General features: G+C 42.3%; 1 protein-coding gene across 1 annotated transcript in view; it reads left to right on the forward strand.

Moving 5' to 3' along the window:
• PARVA (parvin alpha) overlaps positions 1 to 24,729 on the forward strand; it is a 156,961-nt gene that overhangs the window by 92,424 nt on the left and 39,808 nt on the right. The window contains exons 2-4 of the mRNA XM_036258636.1: positions 12,103 to 12,192; positions 12,274 to 12,344; positions 14,103 to 14,205. Coding sequence (XP_036114529.1) covers positions 12,103 to 12,192; positions 12,274 to 12,344; positions 14,103 to 14,205 — 264 coding nt within the window. The remainder of the gene's footprint in view (positions 1 to 12,102; positions 12,193 to 12,273; positions 12,345 to 14,102; positions 14,206 to 24,729) is intronic.

Here is a 24,729-nt window from a genome sequence, read left to right on the forward strand (position 1 = left end):
AACAGAGCTACCCAGGCAGGGCAGTGTATTCTTTTTAAAGTGCCATATCTCCATGCCTGGTATAAAGGAAGTGCAGAGTTAGTGTGTGTTCTCACCATTATAATCACTCTTCATTCAAGAGAGTTTCCAAAAAACTAGGCTCCTTCAGGATAAACCACTGACAGACCTTCAGACACACCCAGACTCAGCCCACCAGTGAACTGATGCAAACAAAATACAACAGTGCCACGTTCACTCACTGGCCACACCAGAGCCCTGCTTCAACACAATTCATGTGGACTAGTACTTGATGTAGCACCTTTTAAGCAGCACTGGACCACTGCAAAATAAATGACAGCCTGGTTTAGGATCCATAAATAAGGATGTAGACATGGAGGTCAAAGAGCCACAGAGAATAAAATGAAAAAATTACCCTCAGGTGATACTCAGAGGTAGAAAAAGCAAGTGAGGTGCAGAGGCTGCACAGGGGGCCTGGGGCCCTACTGACCCTCTGGTGACCTCTGCATCTCCCATACCCTGCTCCGTTGCTCTGCTCTCAGGACTTGGATGGAGGCCCTTATCATGCTGCATTGCAATTTGTGCATGCATCTTCCTTTCCCCTTCCTAACTAGAGCATCCTCTGAGCTCTTACGGAGTGTTTATTGTGTGACTGGCTCTGTGCTGGGCTCTGAGGTCCACCACAGATAGCTGTCCTTCAGGAAACTAGTGACCCCCGAAAGGAAGTGCTTGTTTATCTTTATAGTCCTAGCTCCTGGCCCAGCCCCTGTCAGCTGTGTATCCATACATGTTTATGAATGAAAGAGAAGTCATGCCAGCTCCACACTGGCTATCCTGGGTCAGCATACCAGATCAAGTTCTGTGGTTTCCCAAGGCTGGTCCAAGTGCTCAGGGTGCATGCACACACACAGATGCACGCACACATGCACACGCATGCCCAACGGCCTGGTGTTTTCTGTTATCCACTCCCAGGACGACACATCCACATCACCTGCTTGAGGAGGAGTAGACCTTTGAAACCAAGGCAGTGGTTCTGCTGCTCACTTGCAAGAGGTAGTGGGACTTGGCATGGCAAAAGACAAAGAACAGTGATGTATTTGGTGATGGACCCTCTGTGCTGTGCAGTGTTTTAATTGAACTCCCATGGCTTACTTGAGACCTCCACCAAAGCTTCAAGTCAGACTCTTTGACTGCCCAAAGAGCCAATGGTGCATCCATCTCCCTCCATGCTTACTTTTAAGTGGAGGGCAGCTGAATTACATGCTTGGCTGAACAATGAATAAATGTCTAGGAGCCATTTGCTTGGCAGCCTTCCAACTCTACAGAGACAATAAAACTGACCAAGACAAAGACACTCATGGAAATGATAAGTCTCAGAACTGTAGATCCCCCTGTCAGCTCCCATCACAGCACCAGTCTCTAAGTTCCCTTTTTTGGCTGCACTCCCAGGGCCTGATGTCAGACCTGGTGACTGAACAGCTGTGTCAAGTAGAGGGGAGCATGTTGAGACCCTGAGAGTGCTTGAGACCACCACGAGCTGGCTCCCATGTTTACCTGATGCTTTATATTATGGCTGCTAAAATGTATCCTTTTAGTTCAAAGTAACAGAACGCTGGGTTTAAAGGCTGGGATGGAGAGGGTTGGGATTTTGCATGTTATTTTGGCAGTCTCTCACAGAGAAAAAGTGAACCCACATATTGTAGGCAAGAGTGAGTATTGAGAACAGAGCCTGTCCTGTCAACCAGGAAAGCAAGTATAGGCAGAGTAATGCCACACAATCCCCACCCCCACCCCCCGCCCCCAAAGATGTCCAGGTCCAAATCCCTGGAATCTGAATATGTTAACTTACATGGCAAAGGCAAATTAAGGTTGGGGCTCAATTTTGGTTGCTAATCAGCTAACTCAATAGGGAAATTATCCTAGATTATTTAGGTACTTAAAAGTGGAAAAGTAATGCAATGTGGAGGGGATTGCATTACTGGCTTGAAGATGGAAGAAGGGGCTACAAGCCAAGGAATGCAGGTGGCCTCTAGAGGCTAGAAAAGGCAAGAAAATGGATCATCCCCTAGAGCCAGCAGAAGGGAACAGAACCCTGCCAACACCTTAATTTAGCCAGTGAGACCCATGTTGGACTTTTAACCTATAGAACCGCAAGGATAATAAATTTGTGTTGTTTCAAACCACCGAGAGTGTGATAATTTGTTACTACAGCAATAGAAAACGAACACGAAAGCCCATCAGGGACCGTGAGTAGTCATTGTTTCCAGAGCAGTTACAGAGAAAATCATTAAAGAGACCTCTGTACCTTCAGTGATTCTTGTACTAGTGGGACAAACGCCTTCTTGGGAAAGCAGAAATGACCCTACCGGGCATCCTTAAATTATGATGAAGCTGTCTTCTCATCTCAGCCCTGGAATCAAACAAAAAACATGCACTTCTTCCTGGAAACCTGGCTTCTCACTTGGAAATGAGGACAGTTTGCAGCCTTCAGATGTCTCTTTGCTTTGCTTCTTGTACAAATGCTTCCGTAGGGCTCCACTAATGCTGAATAAATTACCACTGTCTCCTCGTGATGGGAAGAAACATGTGTGTCCCATAAAATCATGGATTTCCCCCACAGTGAACACTGTATTTGGTTGGGAAAATATATTTTTTAATAGACTCTTTTTGTAATAGTTTTTGATTTACAGGAAATTTGCAAAAATAGTACAAAGTCATATATACCCTATACTATTTTTTCTTTTATGAACATCTTCCATTAGTATGGTATATTTGTTATAATTCATGAACCAGGATTGATATATTATTTTTTTTTTATTTTTTATTTTTTTTTATCCTCACCCGAGGATATTTTTCCATTTTTTGTACAGATAGAGTGGGAGAGAGAGAGAGAAACATCGACGTGAAGGGACACATCGAGTGGCTGCCACCCGCACGACCAACCAGGGCCGGGGACAAACTGCAACCGAAGTACGTGCCCTTAGCGGGAACCGAACCCGGGTCTCTCCGGACCGCAGGCCGACGCTCTAACCGCTGAGCCAAACTGGCCAGGGCAAGGATTGATATATTATTAACTAAAGTCCACAGTCTATTCAGATTTCTTTCGCTTTTTACCTAATGTCCTTTTTCTGTTTTAGCATCCATATGACACTCAGCCATCACATTTCCTGAGACTCCTCTTGGCTGTGACATTTTCTCAGACGTTCCTTGTGTTGTTGTTTTTTAACGATCTTGACAGTTTTGAGGAGTACTAATCAAGTATTTCTTAGGATGTTCCTCTACTGGAATTTGTGTGATACTTTTCTCATGATTAGGGTAGGATTATAGGTTTGAGGAAGAAAGAACACAGGCGTTAAGTGCTATCTTCAACATATCCCATCAAATCCTGTGATTTATGATTGTGATGTGGATCACGATCAACTTGGCCGAGGTGGTGTTGGTCAGGTTTCTCCACGGTCAAGTTCTTCTTGTTCCCTCTTTCCATTTTGCACTCTTTACGAGGAAGTCACTATACACAGCCCACAACTGAGGGGTGTGGGGTCACGTTCTCCTCCTTTCAGGGCACAGGATCTACACAAATTACTTTGAATTCTGCAAATGAGATTTCCCCCGCCCCACATTTATTCATTTATTTGATTTTTTATATCAATGTGTATTCATATTTATTTTGTGGTTTGGGTTATAATCCAATACTTTATTTTGTTGCTCAAATTGTTTCAGCTTCTTTACTTCCTATTTCCAGACTCATCTTGTATATTTTCTCTCCAGTCCTAGAATAAGCCATTTTTCCAAGGAGTCCTGGTTCCTTTTATTGGAGAGTGGTACTAGAAACTAAGATCGGGTGCTAGGTGAATTCTTTGGTACTGGAGTGTCATTCCTTTTAGGCCTCTCAGCTAACAGCAAGGAAATATATGTGTGCACTAACCCATGTACATACCCATCTCTCCAATGTTTCTATAGGTAATCATCTGTATCTATATTAAGATAAACATGTGTTCTTACTGATGTCTCCAACTCTAATCCGTTACTGCATGGATCATCCTCGCCTTTCCCCCGGCTTCTCTGTAACCTCACTCTCCCACAGTGAGAAACCTAGTTTCTACCATCTACCACCCATTTAATTAATCGTTCAATTCCAGTAGACCTGTATAGGAGCATCAGGACTGTTACCTCATACCCCTTTGGGAAATAATTGTATTAACTGGAGTGCAGTGCTTATGTGCAGTTCCTTTTGCCTTCAGTCACAGAGACTCGCTCATTTCCAGTGATGCTTAGATCACCTGTTACCCTAACCTCCTTCACTGAGGCGGTTTCATCCATTTGTAATACAAGTAGATTCTGTTGTCACATCTGCATTCCATCCTTGTATCCTCAACCTCCTAAATAATTTTTTTAAAGTTTACATACATTAAGGTTTATGCTTTGTACTATAAAGTTCTGTGGGTCTGACAAATGCATGTAACACATATCTACCAATGCAATATCATACAGAACATTCTCACCATCTGAAACTGTTTCTGTACTTTGCCTATTCAACCTTCCCCCTAAACTCCTGGTGACCACTGATCTTTTTACTGTCTCTATAGTTTCACCTTCTTCAAATGTCAAATAATTAAACCATACATTATATAGCCTTTAAAGCCTAGACTTTGACTTAGGAATGATACATTTAAAGTTCTTCCATGTCTCTTCATGGCCTTGTTGCTCATTTCTTTTTATCACTAAATAAAAATGTACCACAGTTGTACTCATTAACGTATTGAAGGGTATCTTGGTTGCTTCCAGTTTGGGGAAATTATAAATACAACTACTATAAACATTCATGTGCAGGGTGTTATGTGACTCTGTTTTCAAATCAATTGAATAAATATGTAGGAATGTGAGTGGTGGATTATATGGTAAGACTATAGCTTTATAAGAAACTATCACACTCTCTTCCAAAATGGCTGTACCATTTTGCATTTCTACCAGCAATGAAGGAGAGTTTCTGTTGCTTTACATCCTTGTCAGCTTTGTATTGTAAGTTTCCTGGATGTTAGCTGCTCCAATTATGTATGTAGTGATATCTCATTGTTGTTTTCATTTGTCATATACTTATTTGCCATCTATACACCTTCTTTGGTGACATGTCTGGTCAGATCTCTTGTCCATTTTGGAGTTGAATTGTTTTTTTACTGTTTTTAGAGTTCTTTGTATATTTTGCATACAAGTCTTTCATCAGGTATGAGTTTTGTAAATATTTTCTCCTAGTCTATGGCTAGTCTTTTTATTCTCTTAACAATATCTTTTGCAGGGTAGACATTTTAATGAAGTCCACCTTATTAATTTTTCTTTCATGGATTGTCCTTTTGATGTTGTATGTAAAAACTCATTGCCAAACCCTAAATCACATAGATTACTCCTGTGTTATTTTTCTTCTAGAAATTTTGTAATATTATTTTATACTTAGGTCTGTAACCATTTTGAATTAAATTTTGTTAAAAGTGTAGTTTCTGCCCTGGCCATTCTGGCTCAGTTGGTTGAGTGTCGTCCTGTGCACTGAACGGTCAACCAGTTTGATTCCCGGTCAGGTTGGGATTGATGTCTCTCTTTCCCAACTCTCTCTCTCTCTCTCTCTCTCTCTCTCTCTCTCTCAAAAATTAATAAAAACATATTTAAAAATTAAAAGTGTATGGTTTCTGTCTAGATTAATTGTGTTCCATGTGGACTCCCAATTATTCGTGTACTATATTGATAAGACTATCCTTTCTGCATTGAGTTGCCTTTGCTCCTTTGTCATAGATGAGTTGAATATATTTGTATGGGTTTGTTTCTGGGTTCCCTGTTCTGTTCTATTGATCTATCTGTCTCTTGTTTCACCAATACTGTATCTTGATAACTGTAGCTTTACAGTAAGTCTTAAAGTCTGGTCAGTCCTCCAACTTTGTTATTCTTTCTCAATATTGTGTTGACTACTCTGGGTCTTGTGCCTGTTTGTATAAACTTTACAATCAGCTTGTTAATATCCACAAAATATCTTGCTGTGATTTTGACTGGGATTGCATTAAATCTATAGGTGAAGTTGAGTAGAATTGACATCTTAATATTATGCCTTCCGATCAATGAACACTGAATATCTCTCATTTATCTAGATCTTTGAATTCTTTCATCAGTTTTATAATTTTCTGTATATCTGTTTATATTTTGTTAGATTTATATCTAAGTACTGTATTGTTTTGGTGCTACTATAAATGATATTGTGTTTTAATTTTTAATTCCAATTATTCATTTCTGATGTTTAGGACTTTTGTATATTAATCTTGTGTCGTGCAACCTTGCTATATAATTGCTTGTTAGTTCTAGGAGTTTGGGTCTTTTGTTCTGTTTTGTTTTGCTTTGGTCAATTCTTTGGGATTTTCTACATAGACAATTATTTAATCTACAAACAAAAATGGTTTTATTTCTTCCTTCCCAATATGTATATCTTTTATTTCCTTCTCTTGTATTATTGCACTAGTTAGAATTTTTTGTATGATTTTTAATAGGCACAGTGAGAGGAGATATCTTTGCCTTGTTTCAATTTCTCACCATTTATTATGATGTTAACTGTAGTTATTTTGTACATGTTCTTTCCGGTTGATTTTTCACATAAAGAAAAATTATTGGGATTTGCTTACCAGACAATGTAGTTGTCTCTAGCTGCCAAAATCTTCTGTGGGGGCCCTTGAGCCATTTAGAAATTAAGTGAGCTTTAGTAGCTTTCAAGAGGACCAGAAATAAATAATCTGAATCCTGATAAGGATCTAGAGCAGACTAAATATCTCACTGGGGTCCACTTGCACTGAAGGAGAAAGAACATCCTAGGTTTTCTCTTGCCCTCCCTTGGTATGTTCGGTTGTTTTGTCTGTAGACACAGGGGACATTGTCCAGGAGTGCTTGGGAACAGATGAATTCACAACCCTTGACGCTCTGGGCTCTACCTACTTATTTGCTCCTCTGTTCCTTCCTTCCCCCCATTTCCTGTGTGCTCTCCCTACATTCCCATTGTTCAGACATAATCACCACTTTCTTAACACTTGCTGTTTGTCCACACCTTGCTGTTTTAACACATGATGTACCTTTTGTGGGGCACCCGTGTCAGATGAAAATTGACATTTTTCCAAGTTCAGCTCAAATGTCGCCCTTTCTGGGAATCCTTCCTGGTCTTCCCCATCCAAAGTGAGCCTTACCTGAACTCCCAAAGCCCTCTTGTTACATGTCTCTCACCCCTGAGGGCACTGTGCTGTCTGCTCTGTTTCTGTGCCTGCCTCTCCCACCTGTGAGCAGATTGAGGCAGACCCATGTCAAATCCCCACAACCTTATCCCCTTGCTGGCATAGGGTCTGCTTCAGACAAGGGTGCCCAGTAATGTTTATTGGTTGAATGGATGAAATTACTGGCCTTGCATAAATGGACCCTTTCAGACTCTTAGAAACCCCTGTCCATTCTTCTCTTCGTCCTTGTTTTCTGCCTGGTGTTCTTTGAGTCCCTGTAGGTATTTCTGGAGTGTAAGAGATGCCTACAGCTACTCTGTTTCTCATGGGAAAAAAGGAAAGGAAAATTATCATTCACTACACACCCACTGTATTCATCCATCCACTTTACAATCCTGGTGTCTCATATATCAACTAGGGAGTTTAGGATCCAAGCCCCAGAAAACGCCAACTCCACTGGCCTAAACAATAAGGGAATTTATAATAGCTCTTATAACAAGACATAAAGCTAGGGTAGTGGCTTAATTGTATCAACAAACCCCATTTCTTTCTATCTTTCTTCTCTGCTGACTTTAACTTATGAGCTTTTTCTTTGGGCTGACTCACCTCATGGCAACAAAATGGCTGCAGCAGATCCAGCACAACATCCTGATGCCATCATGGTTAGAAAGAGAAGCTCTCTTCTCTTCCTTGGGCCTCTCTTTAAAGTGGAGGGAAAAAATTCTAGAACTTCTAGAAACTTCCTCTCACAGCTCATTTACCAGAATTGTATCACATGGCAATGCTTGAGCCAAACACTGCTAAGGGAATCAAGAGTATCATGATTAGTCTAATCCAGTCAGGATCTTACCTTAGAGGCATCGGAGGGAGGGGTGTGCTGGGACAAAATGAGGGTTCTTTCAACAGGGAAAAAGAATAAAATAACAACTGGGGAGGAAACCAGCAGTGTCAGCCACACCCTTTGTCAGAGTGAATTATTTTATACCAGATTTCAGGGAGGTTAAGCCACTTGCATGAGGTCCCACCGCTGATAAAAATAGAAGTAGGATTCAAATCCAGCTCGTGAACACTCCAAAGCCCATCCACGTACTTTTTCTGCTGTGCAGCCGGACCCAGAGTCAAGCTTCATTTCCCAGAAAAGCCAGAGCCCCGTTTCCCGTGGTGAGCGCTTCGGGAGTGGAGGCGGTCACCCCGCTCTCCCCGGCCGACCTTCAGCCGGGCATTTAATCTGTTTATTAAGTTATGACTAATGCTGCCTCGAGACACAGAGGGCTGCACATTCAGACCTAGTTTTAGACTGTTAGAGGAGGTTCGGGGGATAAACATCATATTCATACGCTATGCCGAGAAAATGCAACTGCAGCTCTTTCTCCTCCAGAGCGCAGGGCTGGAGGGCTGCCGCCGGGTCCTGCGTCGCTTTCACAGAAATGAAGCCTCCGAGGCAGGCGGGCTGTTTTGAGAAATTGGCCACTAATGCAGCCCGTGGGGTGGGGGCCAGGCCTGAACCGGGCAGTTTGCATATTCACTTTTACAAACAGTTGGCTCCGAGTCAGCAGTTAATGGGATGGGAATGATGTTCCTGTACCAAATCATTTCCTGAAAAAAACATTTCCAATTGCAAACATATCTCAGCCTTTCTTCTTGGGTTTGTTTTGTCTCTGTGAGTGAATAAAAGAGGCAGAGCAGAGGGGAGTGTTTTTGACTGGGGATTTTTTTTTTTAATCTGAAAACATTTTTAACAATGATCTCCACATAAAAGTGATCCCTTTCAGACTGACCTTTAGGAGTCCTGGCTGGTAATGTTATATCTCTGGTCATGCGTTAGAGGTGTAAACATCTCTGTATGCACAAATCAGCTCTGGCTGGACAACCGTCTTGGGACACATGCGGCTTTTCTCTCCTCCCCAAATGTAAGCTGGAAATGCTGCCCCAGAAACTTGCACACATGTGCGCACGCGCGGGTACACACACACGCAGGCACACTTGTCTGCGCACACAGTGTCAGGCCAAAATATCTATATTTGTTCCTGAGGACAAGCAGGAATCCTTTGCATCCTAGATACTGCTTTGGCAAACTGTGCTTCAACACATAACCTGTGCAATTGAAGGGTGGTCTTAATTAAGTTTTGATTATCAATTTATTCAACAAGTAGTTCTTGAGTGCTTACTGTGCATGGAGTATTGTTTTAAGTAATAATAATAGCATATGTTTACATAGATCTTACCAGGTACCAGGGATTCTTCTAAACGTGTTACATGTATTAACTCATTTAATCTTCTCAACAACCCTAGAAGGTAGGCAATATTATTATCATTCCCAATTTACAGATAAGGAAACTGAGGTATAAGAAGTTGATGAATTTGCCCAAGATCACATAGCTAGTAAGTGATCCTGGATTTGAATCTAGGAAGTCTGGCTCATCTTTGGGGATCTAATAGTGGGCAAGAGAGAAAAAGTGCCTATCTTTCCACAGCTTACATTCTGGTGGGGAGAGATAGATAACCAGACCTATATATAATAATGATTTCAGAGTGCTTGAAGAAAATAAAACACGAGAGGGAGACAGGGGGCTAATCAGAGGCTCTTATAGGTCTTAGGAGTTCGGGTTTTATTTTGAGTATGACAGAAAACCACAGGAAGTTTTAAGCAAGGGAATGCATGACCCTATTTATATCTTTATATAATGCATCCCCAAAAATGTATACACAACTTTGAATAATTGTAAAGCCAGTGTTTATTAAAATACATTTTATTTTCTAAATGTAATAGAATCTATAGACACCCTGTATATCATTCTGACTGTGTTATTGAAAGTAGCGAGGATGGGGGTGGTCAGAAAGCCATAGACCAGTTTAGGTGGTGGTTCTGGTTATCCAGGTGAAAAATAACAATGGCCTGAACCAGGAGAATGGCGTGGTGATGGTAGGAAGCAGCTGGAATTGGGTCCTGGTTTGGAGGTGGAGCCCACAAAACTTGCCAGTATATTGGAGCCAAGTTTTGGATTTTGGCTTAAACCGTTGTATACATGATGGAGCCATTTACTGAGGAGGGTAAGAACAGGCAAAGAACAGTCTTGGATCAGTGTTATGAAGGGAGTGAGTGTATTGAAAATCAGTGTTCTGTTCTCTGTATACATTTGAGACCTCTGTTAATAGACAAAAGAGAAGACATCAAATTAGCCTGTAATGCAGGGTCAGATCTAGGCTGGAGATTTAAATGCAGACATCAGCATTAGACATATGGGATCCCCTAGGACCGTGTCATCCATTCCTGTGATGGATAGAAATCTTCTACATCCGTGCTATCCAGGGTGGTCATCACCGGCTATAATACATGTGGGCCATCGAGCATTTCAAATGTGATAGGTACAACTGAGAAACTAAATTTCTACTTCATTTGAATTGAAAGAGCCGAATGTGGCTAACCCGTACCATGGGACAGCACAGACCTGGAGGAGAATGTGCTGACCCCCAGGTAGAGAAGGTTCTGGCCAGGAGCCCGTCATGTCCTGTCCAGTAAGCCCAGCCTCTCGCCCACATTGACACGTGACTATTCCCACTGCCCATTCTGGCACAGCAGTGCTTGTTAAGCGATGGAAATCTTGCTTCTTTGTGAGAAACAGCCTGGAAAATAAGCAAACTGCCCATCCTAGGAGGGATATTAGAAGAAATTATAGAAGTCTAAGGAAACTATTGTTCTTGTCTAGAAGGCAATTACAGTCCTATACCTATAGAATCATGTTAGTCTTTAAGGTATCGCTTATATTGTTCATTATGTTTTATGGGGGAGACTTTGATAGAGTAGTGGGTGTCTGTGAATTCGGAGATTCAAGACGGTGACTGGCTGATATCCCATATAAATGTCAAGGGCCCACAGCCACGGGACGAAATACCAGCTTTATAAGGCAAGTTGCGTCTCTTTGGGGTAGAGTGCCTTTGTTAGGCAATCTCCTTCTCCATCCAACTGCAGTGAGTTTGCTAATATGAAAGAACTCTTTGTAAGTGGCTGCCTTGTACTTAAGAGTTCTTGCAAGTATATACTGGCAGTTGGTGAGGCCAGAGTCAATCAAAAAATGAAATAAAAGGGAAAGATGGAACATTGCTTCTATTAAGGTTGATTGCAGCTGCCATGTTGGTCCTTTAAGAACCTTTTGCTGACCACCGCTTTCAGAGAAAATGGTTTTTGTTTGCTTAATTAGTAAAAAGTAATTATCTGAACTGGAATTGAACAGAGGTGAGAGGACTGAAGTCATTGCTTCTAGGATAGGTGGGTCCCAGGGCCACAGCTCCTTAGCACTGAAGGGACAGGGCCAGAGCCCAGGGAAGAGGCGGCGCTGAGCAGTGGCTGGAGGGAGGTGGAGGAGGGAATTGGGACGATCAGAAATGGACTCCGGGAAGCCAGATCCGGAGAGAAGTCACACAAATGTTGAGCTGGGGCGGGAGATGGCTTACAACATAAAGGCAGCCTTCGAGTGGGGAGCTCCTTCATCCGCTCAGAGTCAGCAGGCGCCCACTGTGCACCCACAGGAAGCCCTGGAAGGAGAGGCAGCAGGAGGCAAGCGGCAGAGACCTAAGAAAGACGGCAGTGCCCACTTTCATTTATTCTAAGATTGTTCCTGAGAGGAGGCAGAGACCTCCCTGCTTCCCCCCAGGACAGGGAATGAGGTTGACAGCCGGAAGAGGTGAGGTCAAAGGGACGAGTCAGTCCTCTTAGCAAGGAGAGGTGGGACACTGACTGCAGGCTGCGCGGCCGGCCGTGCTCACCTAACCTCAGGTTTTGTTTCTCGGTATCAGAATCAAACACGTTGGCTCGAGATCCATGCCCCTGTCGTCAGTGGGCTGTGTGTGACTCTGCGCTTTCTTCTCCTTACAGTGTCCGAGCTGCAGGAGGAGGGCATGAACGCCATCAACCTGCCCCTCAGCCCGATCCCCTTCGAGCTGGACCCTGAAGACACAATGCTGGGTAACGGGGTCTCTTGTTCTCTGGGGTAGCCTGATGCCTTCCAGTGGAACCTCCCCCACTGACCTTCTTTTCTTTTTAAAGAGGAGAATGAAGTGCGAACAATGGTGGATCCAAACTCACGCAGTGACCCCAAACTTCAAGAACTGATGAAGGTAAGAAGAAATTAGGGGCTTCAGGTGCCCCCCAGACTCAACAGGTGTCTGTAGACCACCCACCCTGCGCAGGCACCACGAGAGCCCCTGCTGAGAGGATCAAGTCACATCAGTCCCTTCCTGCACGCAGCTCGTGGTCCAGTAACCGGACTTCTAAAATTTAACACAAGTGGGACATGACAGATGCCCAGCGAGTTATGTTGATAATAAGGATCTGAGAAGTGAGTGCAAATAAGCTCACATTTGCCAGGATCTTAGAGTCCACACATTCCTTTTACTGCCTTTGTTAAGGACCCTCAAAAGCTCCCTATGAAGTAGAAATTCGTATCAGCCCCATTTTACAGATGAGAAAATTGAGTCTCAGAGAAGCCAGGTGGTTTGTTTATGTTTACAGCTAAGTGGAGGAGATGGAATTCAAACAGGAATAAATGGGGTTAAGTGAAATATTGCACATCATACACCTGGTACAGGGCTTGGCATGTGGTCACCCACTGAAAAAATGTTCATTTCATCCCCCTTCTAATTCCCTGTTCTGTATTTTTCTTCTTCAGCTTATCCAAGTTTCACTTAAAACAAGACAAATAGGCACTGGATGTCAGAGTGATCCAATCAAAATGCAAATTTAAATATATCATTTTCCTGCTCAAAACCAGTGTGCGGCTTCCCAACTGAGGTCCACACTCCTGAGGGCGGTATTTGAGGTCTCCATGCTCTAGCTGCCTCTTCAACCTCAGGCTGTCCCCTGCCTGGCAACACGGGGCCACCAGACCTGCTCATGGTGGCCCCCATACACACGGTGCTTGCTTCCAGCTCTCCCCACCCCCATGCCTTTGTCATGCAGTCCCCTTCCGGCAGAGTTGGGTCACGTCCTCTGGGGCCTTCTGAAACCCCAGTGCTGTTGCTCAGCCCCTCTGTGTGCTGCCATGGTCTCTACATTTGGTCCTGTCGTTGTAGTCACCCTATGATATTTCTCTGTCTCCTTCACGAGATGCTGAGTTTCTTTGAGTTAGACTGTTTTGTTTTGTTTTTTTATCCTCACCCAAGGACATCTTTCCATTTTTTGTTCAGATAGAGTGGGAGGGAGAGAGAGAGAGAAACATCAATGTGAAAGGGACACATCGAGTTGTTGCCACCCACAGGGCCCAATCAGGGCCGGGGACAAATTGCAACCGAGGTACATGCCCTTAGCGGGAACCAAACCCGGGTCTCTCTGGACCGCAGGCCGATGCTCTAATCGCTGAGCCAAACTGGCCAGGGCTAGACTGTTTCTTTTTTTTCAATCTTCCTGTTCCCAGGATCCAGAACAGAGGGTGACATATAGGAGGCATTAATGCATAGTGGGTGGGTGGATGGAGGGAGAGAGGCAACAAAGCGAGGGAGGGAGGGAGGTACACATAGAGAGCCACAGAGTAAGTGGGTAAAGCTGGGCTTTCAACTCCAAAGCTCATGCTTTGCTCAGTACAAAGCCACGTAGCCAAACACTGTGACTATTGCTTGCCATTAGGATAAGGAATAGTAGGGGGCAGAAGATATTAGCAGGGATACCAGTGTCACCAGCACTAGAAGGGTTTACACCTGAGAATTAACAGGGCCATTGGGGTGCACACTTGCAGCTACTTGTCCCCACACTGAGTCCTGTGGATAGTTCTGCTGTTTTCAGAATCTGAAGTTCATTTAGATTGTATTTGTCCAGGATAAAACAGCTGATCTATAAGAAAATACCTTGACTCTTCTCTTATTTTCTCTCTCTTTGTCTAGGTATTAATTGACTGGATCAATGATGTGTTGGTGGGAGAAAGAATCATTGTGAAAGACCTGGCTGAAGATTTATATGACGGACAAGTCCTGCAGAAGCTGTTTGGTAAGAGAGTTGACTGTTGCAGTGGATCTTTAATAGCAGGTGGAGGGACAGCTTACTCCTAGTTAGAAGGCGTTGTTCTCGGTGCCCAGTGGTTCACCTGGAATGGAATATGAATGTGTACAGTGTGGAATAACAAATCCGTGGAGCCTTTAGATGTCCTCTTGGCATCGGTTTTTTTGTTTGTTTGTTTGTTTGTTTGTTTTTTATCCTCACCCGAGGACATTTTTCCATTTTTTGTTCAGGTAGAGTGGGAGGGAGAGAGAGGAACAGATAGAGAGAGAGAAACATCGATGTGAAAGGAACACATCGAGTGGCTGCCACCCACACAACCGACCAGGGCCGGGGACAAACTGCAACCGAGGTACGCGCCCTTAGCGGGAACCGAACCCGGGTCTCTCAGGACCGCAGGCCGACGCTCTAACCGCTGAGCCAAACCGGCCAGGGTGGCATCGGTTTTATATGAATGAATGGCAAAGGGAGACTCAATGACCAGAAGGGGCTGCTGCCCCCCAGCCTCCAAGGTCATCCACTGGGTAGATGAAAAGATTTCACTACACATTTGGAAGTACGCCTCGCCCTCTCAAGAATAGTGTGCATTTGTGGCCTCTGAAGCTATATTTACATGTGTCTGGTTGTGTGTATATGTTTATATACCTCTGTTACCTATGGGTGTATGTTTGAGCACATGTTTATGGACCTCTGTGACCTAAAGACCTCTTTAAGAGTGAGTGAGTTGTGTGTGTGTGTGTGTGTGTGTGTGTGTGTGTGTGTGTTCCTCTGCATATCCCTCTCTAGGTTGGGTTCAGGTGTGTAAGAGTATGTGCCTGTGTTATGTGTTACCTCTGTAAAGAGGTCAGTTCACAGCTATTCATGTGAAAATGGAAGGCCATGGGGGAGGGAAAGGAGAATTTGGGGGTGATCTTAATGTTGAAAACACAAATTGAAGTTGAATAAATTTGGACTTCCCCTCACTGTTCTCCCCTTTTTTCTCTTGTCCACACCTCTGCCCCGAGTTCTAGACTTTCATGCCCAGTAGACACCAGCATGCATGTTTCTCTTCTACCTCAGAGTTTTGGACAAGAGAAAATAATTATTAAATTGAAGTTGTACATTTTAGGGAAGAATACCACCACAGTGATGTTTCCTTCTCATATCAGGGAGGACATGAAGTTAACATTTTGTTATTAGTGAGGTTCACCTTGATCATTTGATTCAAGTGGTGTCTGCCAGATTTTTTCACTGTCAAGTTACTATTTTTCTCTTTGTAATTAACTTATGTGGAGGGAGATAGGTTAAGACTCACAAATATGCCCGGCCGGTGTGGCTCAGTGGTTGAGTATCGACTCATGCACCAAGAGGTTGCTGGTTCAATTCCCAGTCAGGACACATGCCCAGGTTGTGGGCCAGATCCCCAGTGGGGGCATACAGGAGGTGGCCAATCCATGTTCTCTCTCATCAATGTTTCTATCTCTCTCTCCCTCTCCCTTCCTCTCTCTAAAAAATACATTAAAAAAAAAAGACTCACAAATATCTTGTTTCTCCTTGAACTTCTTTCACTGATTTAAATTGGTGGAGCCAATTCAGTGATTACTGTGGTGGTCTAGTGGGGATTTTCTGTTTTCCTTATTCCTTCTACATGTATTAACTGGAATTCTTCTGTAAGGAAACATTGTCTCCTCTTGCCCATTACTTATATATGTATATCACTATGGACACAAGGACACTTATTCTATACTTTACATTATAATCCAGTACCATCATTATTTATTTTTTGCTGATATATTTCCAGCTTGGGGCTCTTTCAGGTTGGCTCCTGCACACACCCGACATGCTGCCTCCGTGTTTTCTTAGCACTTCCTGGCACCACACGATGTACCAGGCTCTTCTTCTCTTTTGCTTACTCTGGCCCTGGAATCAACCACTTCTCCAAGGGGCCCTGATTTCTTTGATTGGAAATCAATATTTGGACATATTAGTGAGTGGTGGTTTTTTCCAAGTACAGTTGACATAAAATATTATTAGTTTTAGGTGTCCGGTATATGAGGTAGTCACCCCATCTGAAATCTAATACCCACTGACACCATACAGTTATTATTATTGATTATATTCCCTATCATGCTGTACTTTTCATTTCTGTGACTATTTTGTAACTATTAATTTGTACTTCTTAATCCCTTTCATGTTTTTGACCCACACACCCAAACCCCCTTCCATCAGGCAACCACCAATTTGTTCTCTGTGAGTCTGCTTCTGTTTTGTTCTGTTTCTCTTTATTTTTTTTAGATTTCGCATATAAATGAAATCATACAGTAATTTGTCTTTCTCTGTCTAACTTATTTCACTTTTCTCAATACCTACTAGGTCCATCCATATTGTCACAAATGGTAAGATTTCATTCTTTTTTATGGATGAGCAATATTCCATTGGACATATGTGCTGCCTCTTCTTTATCCAATGGACACTTAGGCTGCTTCCATATTTGGCTATTGTAAATAATGCTGCAATGAACATAGAGGTGATACATCTTTTCAAATTAGTGTTTTGGAGTTCTTTGGATAAATACCCAGGAGTGGAACTGCTGAAACATATGGTAGTTCTATTTTTAATTTTTGAGATACCTCCATAGTATTTTCCACAGTGGCTTCACCAATTTACAATCCCACCAACAGTACACAAGTGTTCCTTTTTCTCCACATCCTTGCTAACACTTGTTTGTTGATTTGTTGATAACTATTCGAATGATTTAAGGTGATATCTCATTGTGGTTTTAATTTGCATTTCCCTGATTATTAGTGATGTTGAGCATCTTTTCATATGACTGTTGTTCATCTGTAGGTCTTTCTTGCCTCCTTTGTTATAGATTAATTGATCATATAAGCATGGGTTTATTTTGGGCTATTTTCCATTGATCTATGTGTCTGTTTTGATTACTATAACCTTGTAGTGTAGTTTGATATCACATAGTATGTATGACTTTCAACTTGGTTCTTCTTTCTGAAGATTGTTTTTGCTATTTGGAGTTTTTTGTGGTTCTATATAAATTTTTGAAATATTTCTTCTAGTTCTTTGAAAAATGCCATTGGTATTTTAATAGGGATTTCACTGATTGGATTGCTTTGGGTAGTATAAACATCTTAATAATGTTAACTCTTCCTATCCTTGAGCACGGTATATACTTTCATTTATTTGTATCTTCAGTTTCTTTCTTCAATGTCTTAAAATTTTCAAAGTGTACAGGTCTTTTTCCACCTTGGTTAAATTTATTCTTACATATTTTATTCTTCTGGATACAATTGTAAATGGCATGGTTTTATTTCTCTTATAGTAGGTTATTGGTGTGTAAGATGCAACTGATTTCTGAATATTTATTTTGTATTATGCTACTTTACTGAATTTATCAGTTCTAACAGTTTTTTGGTGGACTCTTTAGAGTTCTTTATGTATGCTATCATGTCATCTGCAAAAAAAAAAAACAGTTTTACTTCTTCCTATTCAATGTGGAGGGCTTTTATTTCTTTTTCTTATCTGATTGCTATGGATAGGACTTCAAATATTATGATGAATAAAAGTGGTGAAAGTGGATATCCTTGTCTTGTTCTTGATCTTAAAGAAAAAGCTTTCAAGTTTTCATTGTTGAATATTATGCTCACTGTGGGTTTGTCATATTGGCCTTTATTATGTTGAGATATGTTCCATTTATCCCCACTTTGCTGAGAGTTTTCATTATGAATGGGTGTTGGATTTTGTCAAGTGCTTTTTCTGTATCTATTGATATAATCATATGACTTTTATCCTTCATTCTCCTTATGGGGTGTATCATGTTAATTGATTTGCAGATATTGAACCAACCTTGCATCCTGGGAATAAATCCTACTTGATCATGGTACAGTATATGATCTTTTAAGGATTTTTGTATCTATATTCATAAGGAATATTAGCCTATAATTTTTTTTTTTTTTGTAATGTCTCTGGTTTTAGTATCAGGGTAATGCTGGCCTTGTCAAATGAATTTGAGAGACTTTCCTCCTCCTCAGTTTTTTGGAATAGTTTGATAAGGATGGGTAGTAATTCTTCCTTGAATGTAAAATTCACCTGTGAAGCCATCTGATCCACATCTCTTGTTTGTTGGGAGTATTTTTTATTACTAATTTGATTTTGCTAGTAGTTATCAGTCTGTTCAGATTGTTTCTTTCTGATTCAGTCTTGGAATCTTGTATATTTCTAGGACTTATCAGTTTCTTCCTGATTGTGCAACTTATTAGTATATAATTGTTCATGGTATTTTCTTATAATTCTTTGGTGTCAATTTCCACTATTCTTCTTATTTCTGTCTTATTTATTTGAATCCCCTCTCTTTTTTTCTTGATGAGTCTAGCTAAAAGCTAATCAATTTTGTTTATCTTTTTTGGTTTGATTGATCTTTTCTATTGTTTCTTCAGACTATTTTGTTTATTTCTGCCCTGATCTTTTTCTTTACTTCTCACTTTGGGCTTTGTTCTTGTTCTAGTGCCTTTTGATGTAAGGTTAGATTGTTAATTTAAGATTTTTTTTGTTTCTTGAGGTAGGTCTTCTACTGCTATAAATTTCCTTCTCCAAACTGCTTTCTCTGTGTCCCATAGATTTGGGGTTGTTGCATTTTCATTTTCATTTGTCTCAAGGTATCTTTTGATTTTTCCCCCCTTGATTTCATTGTTAACCTAGTGATTATTTAGTATCATGTTATTTATGCTCCATGTGTTTGTGTTTTTCAATTTTTTTCTTGAAATTGATTTCTAGCTCCATACTATTATGATAGGAGATGATGTTCGATATGATATTAAATGTATTAAACTTAATGAGACTTATTTTGTGTCCTGACATGTGGTCTGTTCTGGAAAATGTTCCATATACACTTGAAAAGAATGTATATTCTGCCGCTTTTTGTTGAAATGTTCTAAAAATACCAATTAAGTGCATCTGGTCTAATGTGTCATTTAAGTACAGTTTCTTTTTTATTTTCTGTCTGGATTATCTATCCACTGATATCAATGGGGTGTTAAAGTCTCTACTATTACTGTATTGCTGTGGATCTCTTCCTTTGTATCTGTCAATATTTGCTTCATACATTTAGGTGCTCCTATATTGGGTGTGTAAATTTTTATGAGTTATATCTTCTTATTGGGTTGATCCCTTTCTCATTATAAAATGCCCTTTTTTTGTTACAGCCTTTGTTTTACAGTCCATTTTATCTCATACAAGTATTACTGCCCCAGCTTTTTTTTTCCGTTCTATTTGCATGAAGTGTATTTTTGCATTCCTTTACTTTCAGTCTGTGTCTGCTTTTAATCTAATGTAAATCTCTTGTCAGCAGCATAGATACAGGTCTTGTTTTTCTATCCATTCAGCCACCCTATATCTTTTGATTGGAGCATTTAGTCCATTTATATTTAAAGTAATTATTGATAGATATGTAATGATTGCTATTTTATTGTTTTCTGATTGTTTTTGTAGTTCTCTGTTCCTTTCTTATTGTCCTGCTATCTTGTATGTTGATGACTTTCTATAGTGTTATATTTAGATTCCTTTCTCATTATTTCTTGTATATCTGTTGTAGTTACCATGTGCTTCCCATACCTACACTATGTTTACAGCAGTCTACTTTAAGTTGATGGTTGCTTCAGTTCGAACACATTCTAAAATCACTACAATTTTTACTCACCCCTCCATGTTTGTTTTTGTCATTCTTATTTCTTTTGTTCGTAGCTCTGAATTTATTATGGTAATTACAGATTATCTTTCTACTTATGTCTTTTAACCTTTGTACTAGCTTTATAGTTGGTTTATCCACTGCTTTTACTAAGTGTTTGCCTTTGTCAGTGAGAATATTTTTCTTTCTCATATATTTTTATCTTTTCTTCTTAAAGAAATACCTTTGTTTAGTGGTTATGAGAACTCTTTCATCTCACCTTTGATTCTAAATGATAGCCTTTCTAAGTAGTTCTTGGTTTTAGGTATCTTCCGTTCATCCCTTTGAATATTTTGTGCCATTCCCTTTTGGCCTGAAAATTTTGTTGAGAAATCAGCTAACAGTCTCATGTGAGCTCCCTTGAATATAAAGAACTGCTTTTCTCTTGCTGCTTTTAAGATGCAATCTTTGTCTTTAACCTTTGGCATTTTAATTATGATGTGTTTTGGTGTGGGCCTTTTTGGGTTCATCTTGTTGGGGACTCTGTGCTTTGTGGACTTGTATGTCTATTTTCTTTGCCAAGTTAGAGAAGTTTTCAGTCATTATTTCTTCAAATAGGTTTTCAATCCCTTGTTCTCTTCGTCTTCTGGTAACCTGATGATGTTGTCACAGAAGTCCTCAAACTATCCTCATTTATTTAAATTTCTTTTTCTTTTGATTGTTCCAATTGGGTGTCTTCCACTACCTTTTCTTACAAATTGCTGATTTGATCCTCTGCTTCATCTAAACTGCTGTTGATTCTACCTAATGTGTTCTTCATTTCTGAGTGCTACTTTTTATGTTTTCTATTTTTATGTTCTCTGAGTTCATCTAATTTTTCCCCTAAGTTTATTGAGCATTTTTTATAATCAGTGTTTTGAACTCTGTATCTGGTAGATTGCTTGTCTCCATTTTATTTACTTTTTTCCTGCAGTTTTTGTCCTGTTCTTTTATTTGAGACATGTTTTGTTTGGGGGTTTTTGTCTCCTCATTTTGGCTGACTCCCTGCATTTGCTTCTATGTATTAGGTAGGTAACTACATCTCCTTTCTAGGCAAAGTGGCTTTATGAAGTCAGTGTCCTGTGGGGTACAGTCTTTCTGGTCACCTGATCCAGGTGCTCCAAGGTGTCCCTCATGCAGGTTGTGTGTGCCCTCCTGTTATATTTGAGCCTTCATTGCTGTTGGCATCTCAGTGGGTGTGGTTGATCCTCAGGTTGACTGGCTTTGAGTGTTAGTGATGACTACAGTGGATGAGCTGATGTACAGGGGTCTGACCCCACAGAGCAGGAGTCATTTTAGCAGGGTTCTTGTGCCATCCTAATCAGCCTTTGGGTATGTCATTTGCGATGCTGACCACCTTGTATGTTGGTTCTGGGGTGTCTTGGGAGGGGCTCTGTTGCAGGCCAGGGTCAGCTACTGCTTGTGCTGGGCTTGCAGGCACTTTGGCAAGGCCATGCTCAAAACCAAGGCTAGTTGCCACTTGTACCAGGCTTAGGACCCTTTGGTGGGCACTACCATGAGATGAGGCCAACTGCTATTGGTGCTGGGTTTGTGGCCACCTAGTTGAAACTATGTTCCAAGCCAATACCGGCTGCCACTTATGCCAGATTTCAGGCCAAGTGATAGGAGTTACAATGCAGGTCAAGACTGGTCATTGCTTGTGCTGAGCTTAGGGTCACTTATCAAGAGGTACAGGGCATTCAGAGGCCAACAGCTGCTTGTTTGGGGTTTGTGAGCCTTTGAGAATATTTAGGAAAGTCCACAGCACGAGCCAAGGCAGGCCATTTGTGTGGAGGAGCCCCTGGAAGAGGTTCAGATCCAGCATGCGAGTTGGGAGTGGGGGCGGGGTCTCAGGGGTTCGCCTGGGCAGGGCAAATGGTGTTAGCCAGATTAATAGTGAGATCAGATTTGGCACCAGCCAGCACTTCTGCACTTGGAGAGAGCCTCCCCAGCCCTCACCCTGAAGCTGGTTGATTTAGCCTAGAGCATTTGTGAGCAAGCGAGTCTGTGTGGGGCCCTCCCGAGGAGTACCTCAGTGTCTCGCAGCCCTCTGTCTCACTCAGACACATCTGCTGGTCTTCATATCCAGCTGTGGGCCGGGTACCCTCGCCCCTCCTGGGGACCTCCACCGCTGAGACATCCCTCCTGATTCTTAGTCACCATGGTTGTGGCTGCCTGTTCTGCATCTCCACCCCTCCTACCAGTCTCAATGTGCTGCTTCTTTATATCCTCAGTTATGGGACTTCTGTTTGGCTAGTCTTCCGGTGGTTTTCAATGCTCGTTATCTTATAATTTGGCTGTAATTTTCATGTGGTGTAGGAAGTGAGTGTTTACCTATTTTGCCATCTTGACCAGAAGTTATTAGTGAGTATTTTTAACCTGCTACCTGTAGCACAAATCATCTATGTGTAGCTACTGTACTAAGATGTAACTGGTGGTGCTAAGATGAATCCGCTATGATCATTTCCAGAAAGTCAGCTTCGAATTGTACTGGAGCTGGGCATGGAGAGTAGGAAGGGGCTGGGTTTGGGATTAGTGAACTAGCTATGAACTTAGAAGAAGATGGAAAAGGTACGGGGACCTCTGGGAGTCCAGATGTGGACCTGGAATCCAGGAAGCCATGTTGACGACATCATGGAACAAGGATTTAGAACCCAGAGATGAGCAATATGCTGAGTCAGGGATCTCTGGCAAAAGGTTGTGTCTAGGTGGAAGCCTGAATAAGTGAGCGTCCCTGAGGTGACAGGTGAGCTCAGCAGGAAAGCACTAATTGGGTGTCCTCTGATTGTGAGCTTTGTCATACCTGGTTCTCCTTTGTGTGCAAAGATGCTACTTGTGTCTGGTCTGCTTGCCCTTCTCAGAGTCCCTGGGCACATCTGGGAGGTTCTCCTCACACAGCCTCTTCCCAGTCCTTTCCCAGGTGCCTAACCCAGCTGCCTCTGTTCTCTGGTCTTCCCTCTTTCCCTGGCAACAGAGCTGAGTTTAGGTTTCCTGAGAGCAGATGCTGAGACGAGGACTTGGGTAGAAAAAGTTTAAGATGGGAGACAGTCTTAGAAAGTACAAATAATCTAGTGGGGAATGCAAAGGGGAAGAGAGAAATGCCAGTTAACAGTGTATTAATCAGGATGGCAGCTTGTTTGCAACCAGAGCTCAGGCATGCAGGGACAACACACCTCAAAATCACCCTTCCCAGGTCAGGGAGGCAGGGGTACTTATCCTATGGTTTCCATTGCCCTGAGGTTAAGGATTGCCAGTTTGTACCCCTGGCAGAGAAAGAGAGCGCGTCAGGGCCAGAGCTGGGAAACATCTGTGTGCTGAGAGCGGCCTGCAGCTGCCGGCGAATGCAGGTGGGCCAGGGACCTCTGGGAAGGGGCACAGCATCATGCAGGAGGACCAGAGGATATAACTTCTGCTTTAGGAGTGGCTTCTCCTGGCCTCTCTGGCCTTCCTCTTTCTGATGCCCACCCCCATCCTCCCATGGCAATAACTCCAGTCCTTTCCACACCTCAGAACAAAAGCTTCGACCCCCCAGATTAAAGAAGAAGTTCTTACTCCATGCCAAAAACTCACCTCATTTCTTACCCCAGAATTAGCCACTTCTCAGGGTGTTGATGGAGGCTACATACTCAGTTCCCTCTGGATATACTCCTACCTCATCGCACCAGCGGGAAAGTCACAGCATGTCCCAGCCTCTCGGTTATGCAGTTGTGTCCATGGTCACCTTGGTATGTTTGTTTCCCCAACACCTAGGAGCTAGACATGATTGAGTGGGAGGGGCAGGAGATGAAGGATTCTAGGGACATGTCTGCCCAGATATTCATTTTCTTTGAACATTAGCTGCCGCCTGTTTCTTACTGAGGTTTCCTGAGTCAGGACAGTGAGTTTCCTTATGATGTGTTTTATTCGACGGATTCTTATCTTTGCAAAGGTACGTGTACTGGGAGCAGAAAAGGTCTATTTTGAGCGATGAAAGTCATAAGGCCCTTCCTTCTGGGTGTCACAATAGCACATGACTGAAACAGGGTATCTTCTTCGGGCATGAGATCCAAGGGTCCCTTAGGCCTAATGTTTCTACAGGAGGGTTTTTGTTTTGGGGTGTGTGATAAGCCTGAAAGAGTACATCTTACACTGACCTTAGTCTAATCAATTTATATTCATGAAGCAGCAGCCATTTGATTTGCTATGTGCCAATTTTAGGGGTATAAATGTCACAGTGCTGCCTTCAGGTAACTCTGTCCCTGGTGGACAAAGGGCAGTGGGGTACCAAATAGGAGTTTAGGAACGGCCTCATGAGAGGGGGCATCTTGAGGGGACCTCCTGAAAGGAGCAGAATTCCAGCCAGATGGGGCAGGAGGACTCAGTCAGCACAACGCAAGTGTTGCTGGAAAGCCCCTGTTGGTTTCGGTGTGAGTGAAGGGGGTGCTGGCGAGACAAGGAGCAGGTGGGCAGAGGGGCATCAGGATCGGTGCTGAGCCCACCCCACAGAGGACCTTGAACTAAGAAATCAGCGTATACCCGGTGCGCAGTGGTGACTATTGATTGCTGTGAGCAAAGTGACAAGATCAGAAATGGGGCTTTAAGAATTCACCCACTGGAGGGTTGCTTAGGAGCAATGGAGGAAAGTCCAGCAAAATCGCTCCTGGTGAGAGAATTATGGTGTCAAACCAGAGGAGTGGCAGTGTAGGTGGGAAAAGCTTTAAGAGAACGAGGGATGTAGGGAATGAGCAGCTAGAGTAAACCCGGCTGACGCTAAGTGATGGATGTCAAATGGGCATGACTCCATGAACACCAGGAGGAGCAGCATCTTAAAGGGTTTTTAT

This window comes from Molossus molossus, unplaced genomic scaffold, assembly GCF_014108415.1.
Source record: "Molossus molossus isolate mMolMol1 unplaced genomic scaffold, mMolMol1.p scaffold_m16_p_13, whole genome shotgun sequence".
Taxonomy (NCBI): domain Eukaryota; kingdom Metazoa; phylum Chordata; class Mammalia; order Chiroptera; family Molossidae; genus Molossus; species Molossus molossus.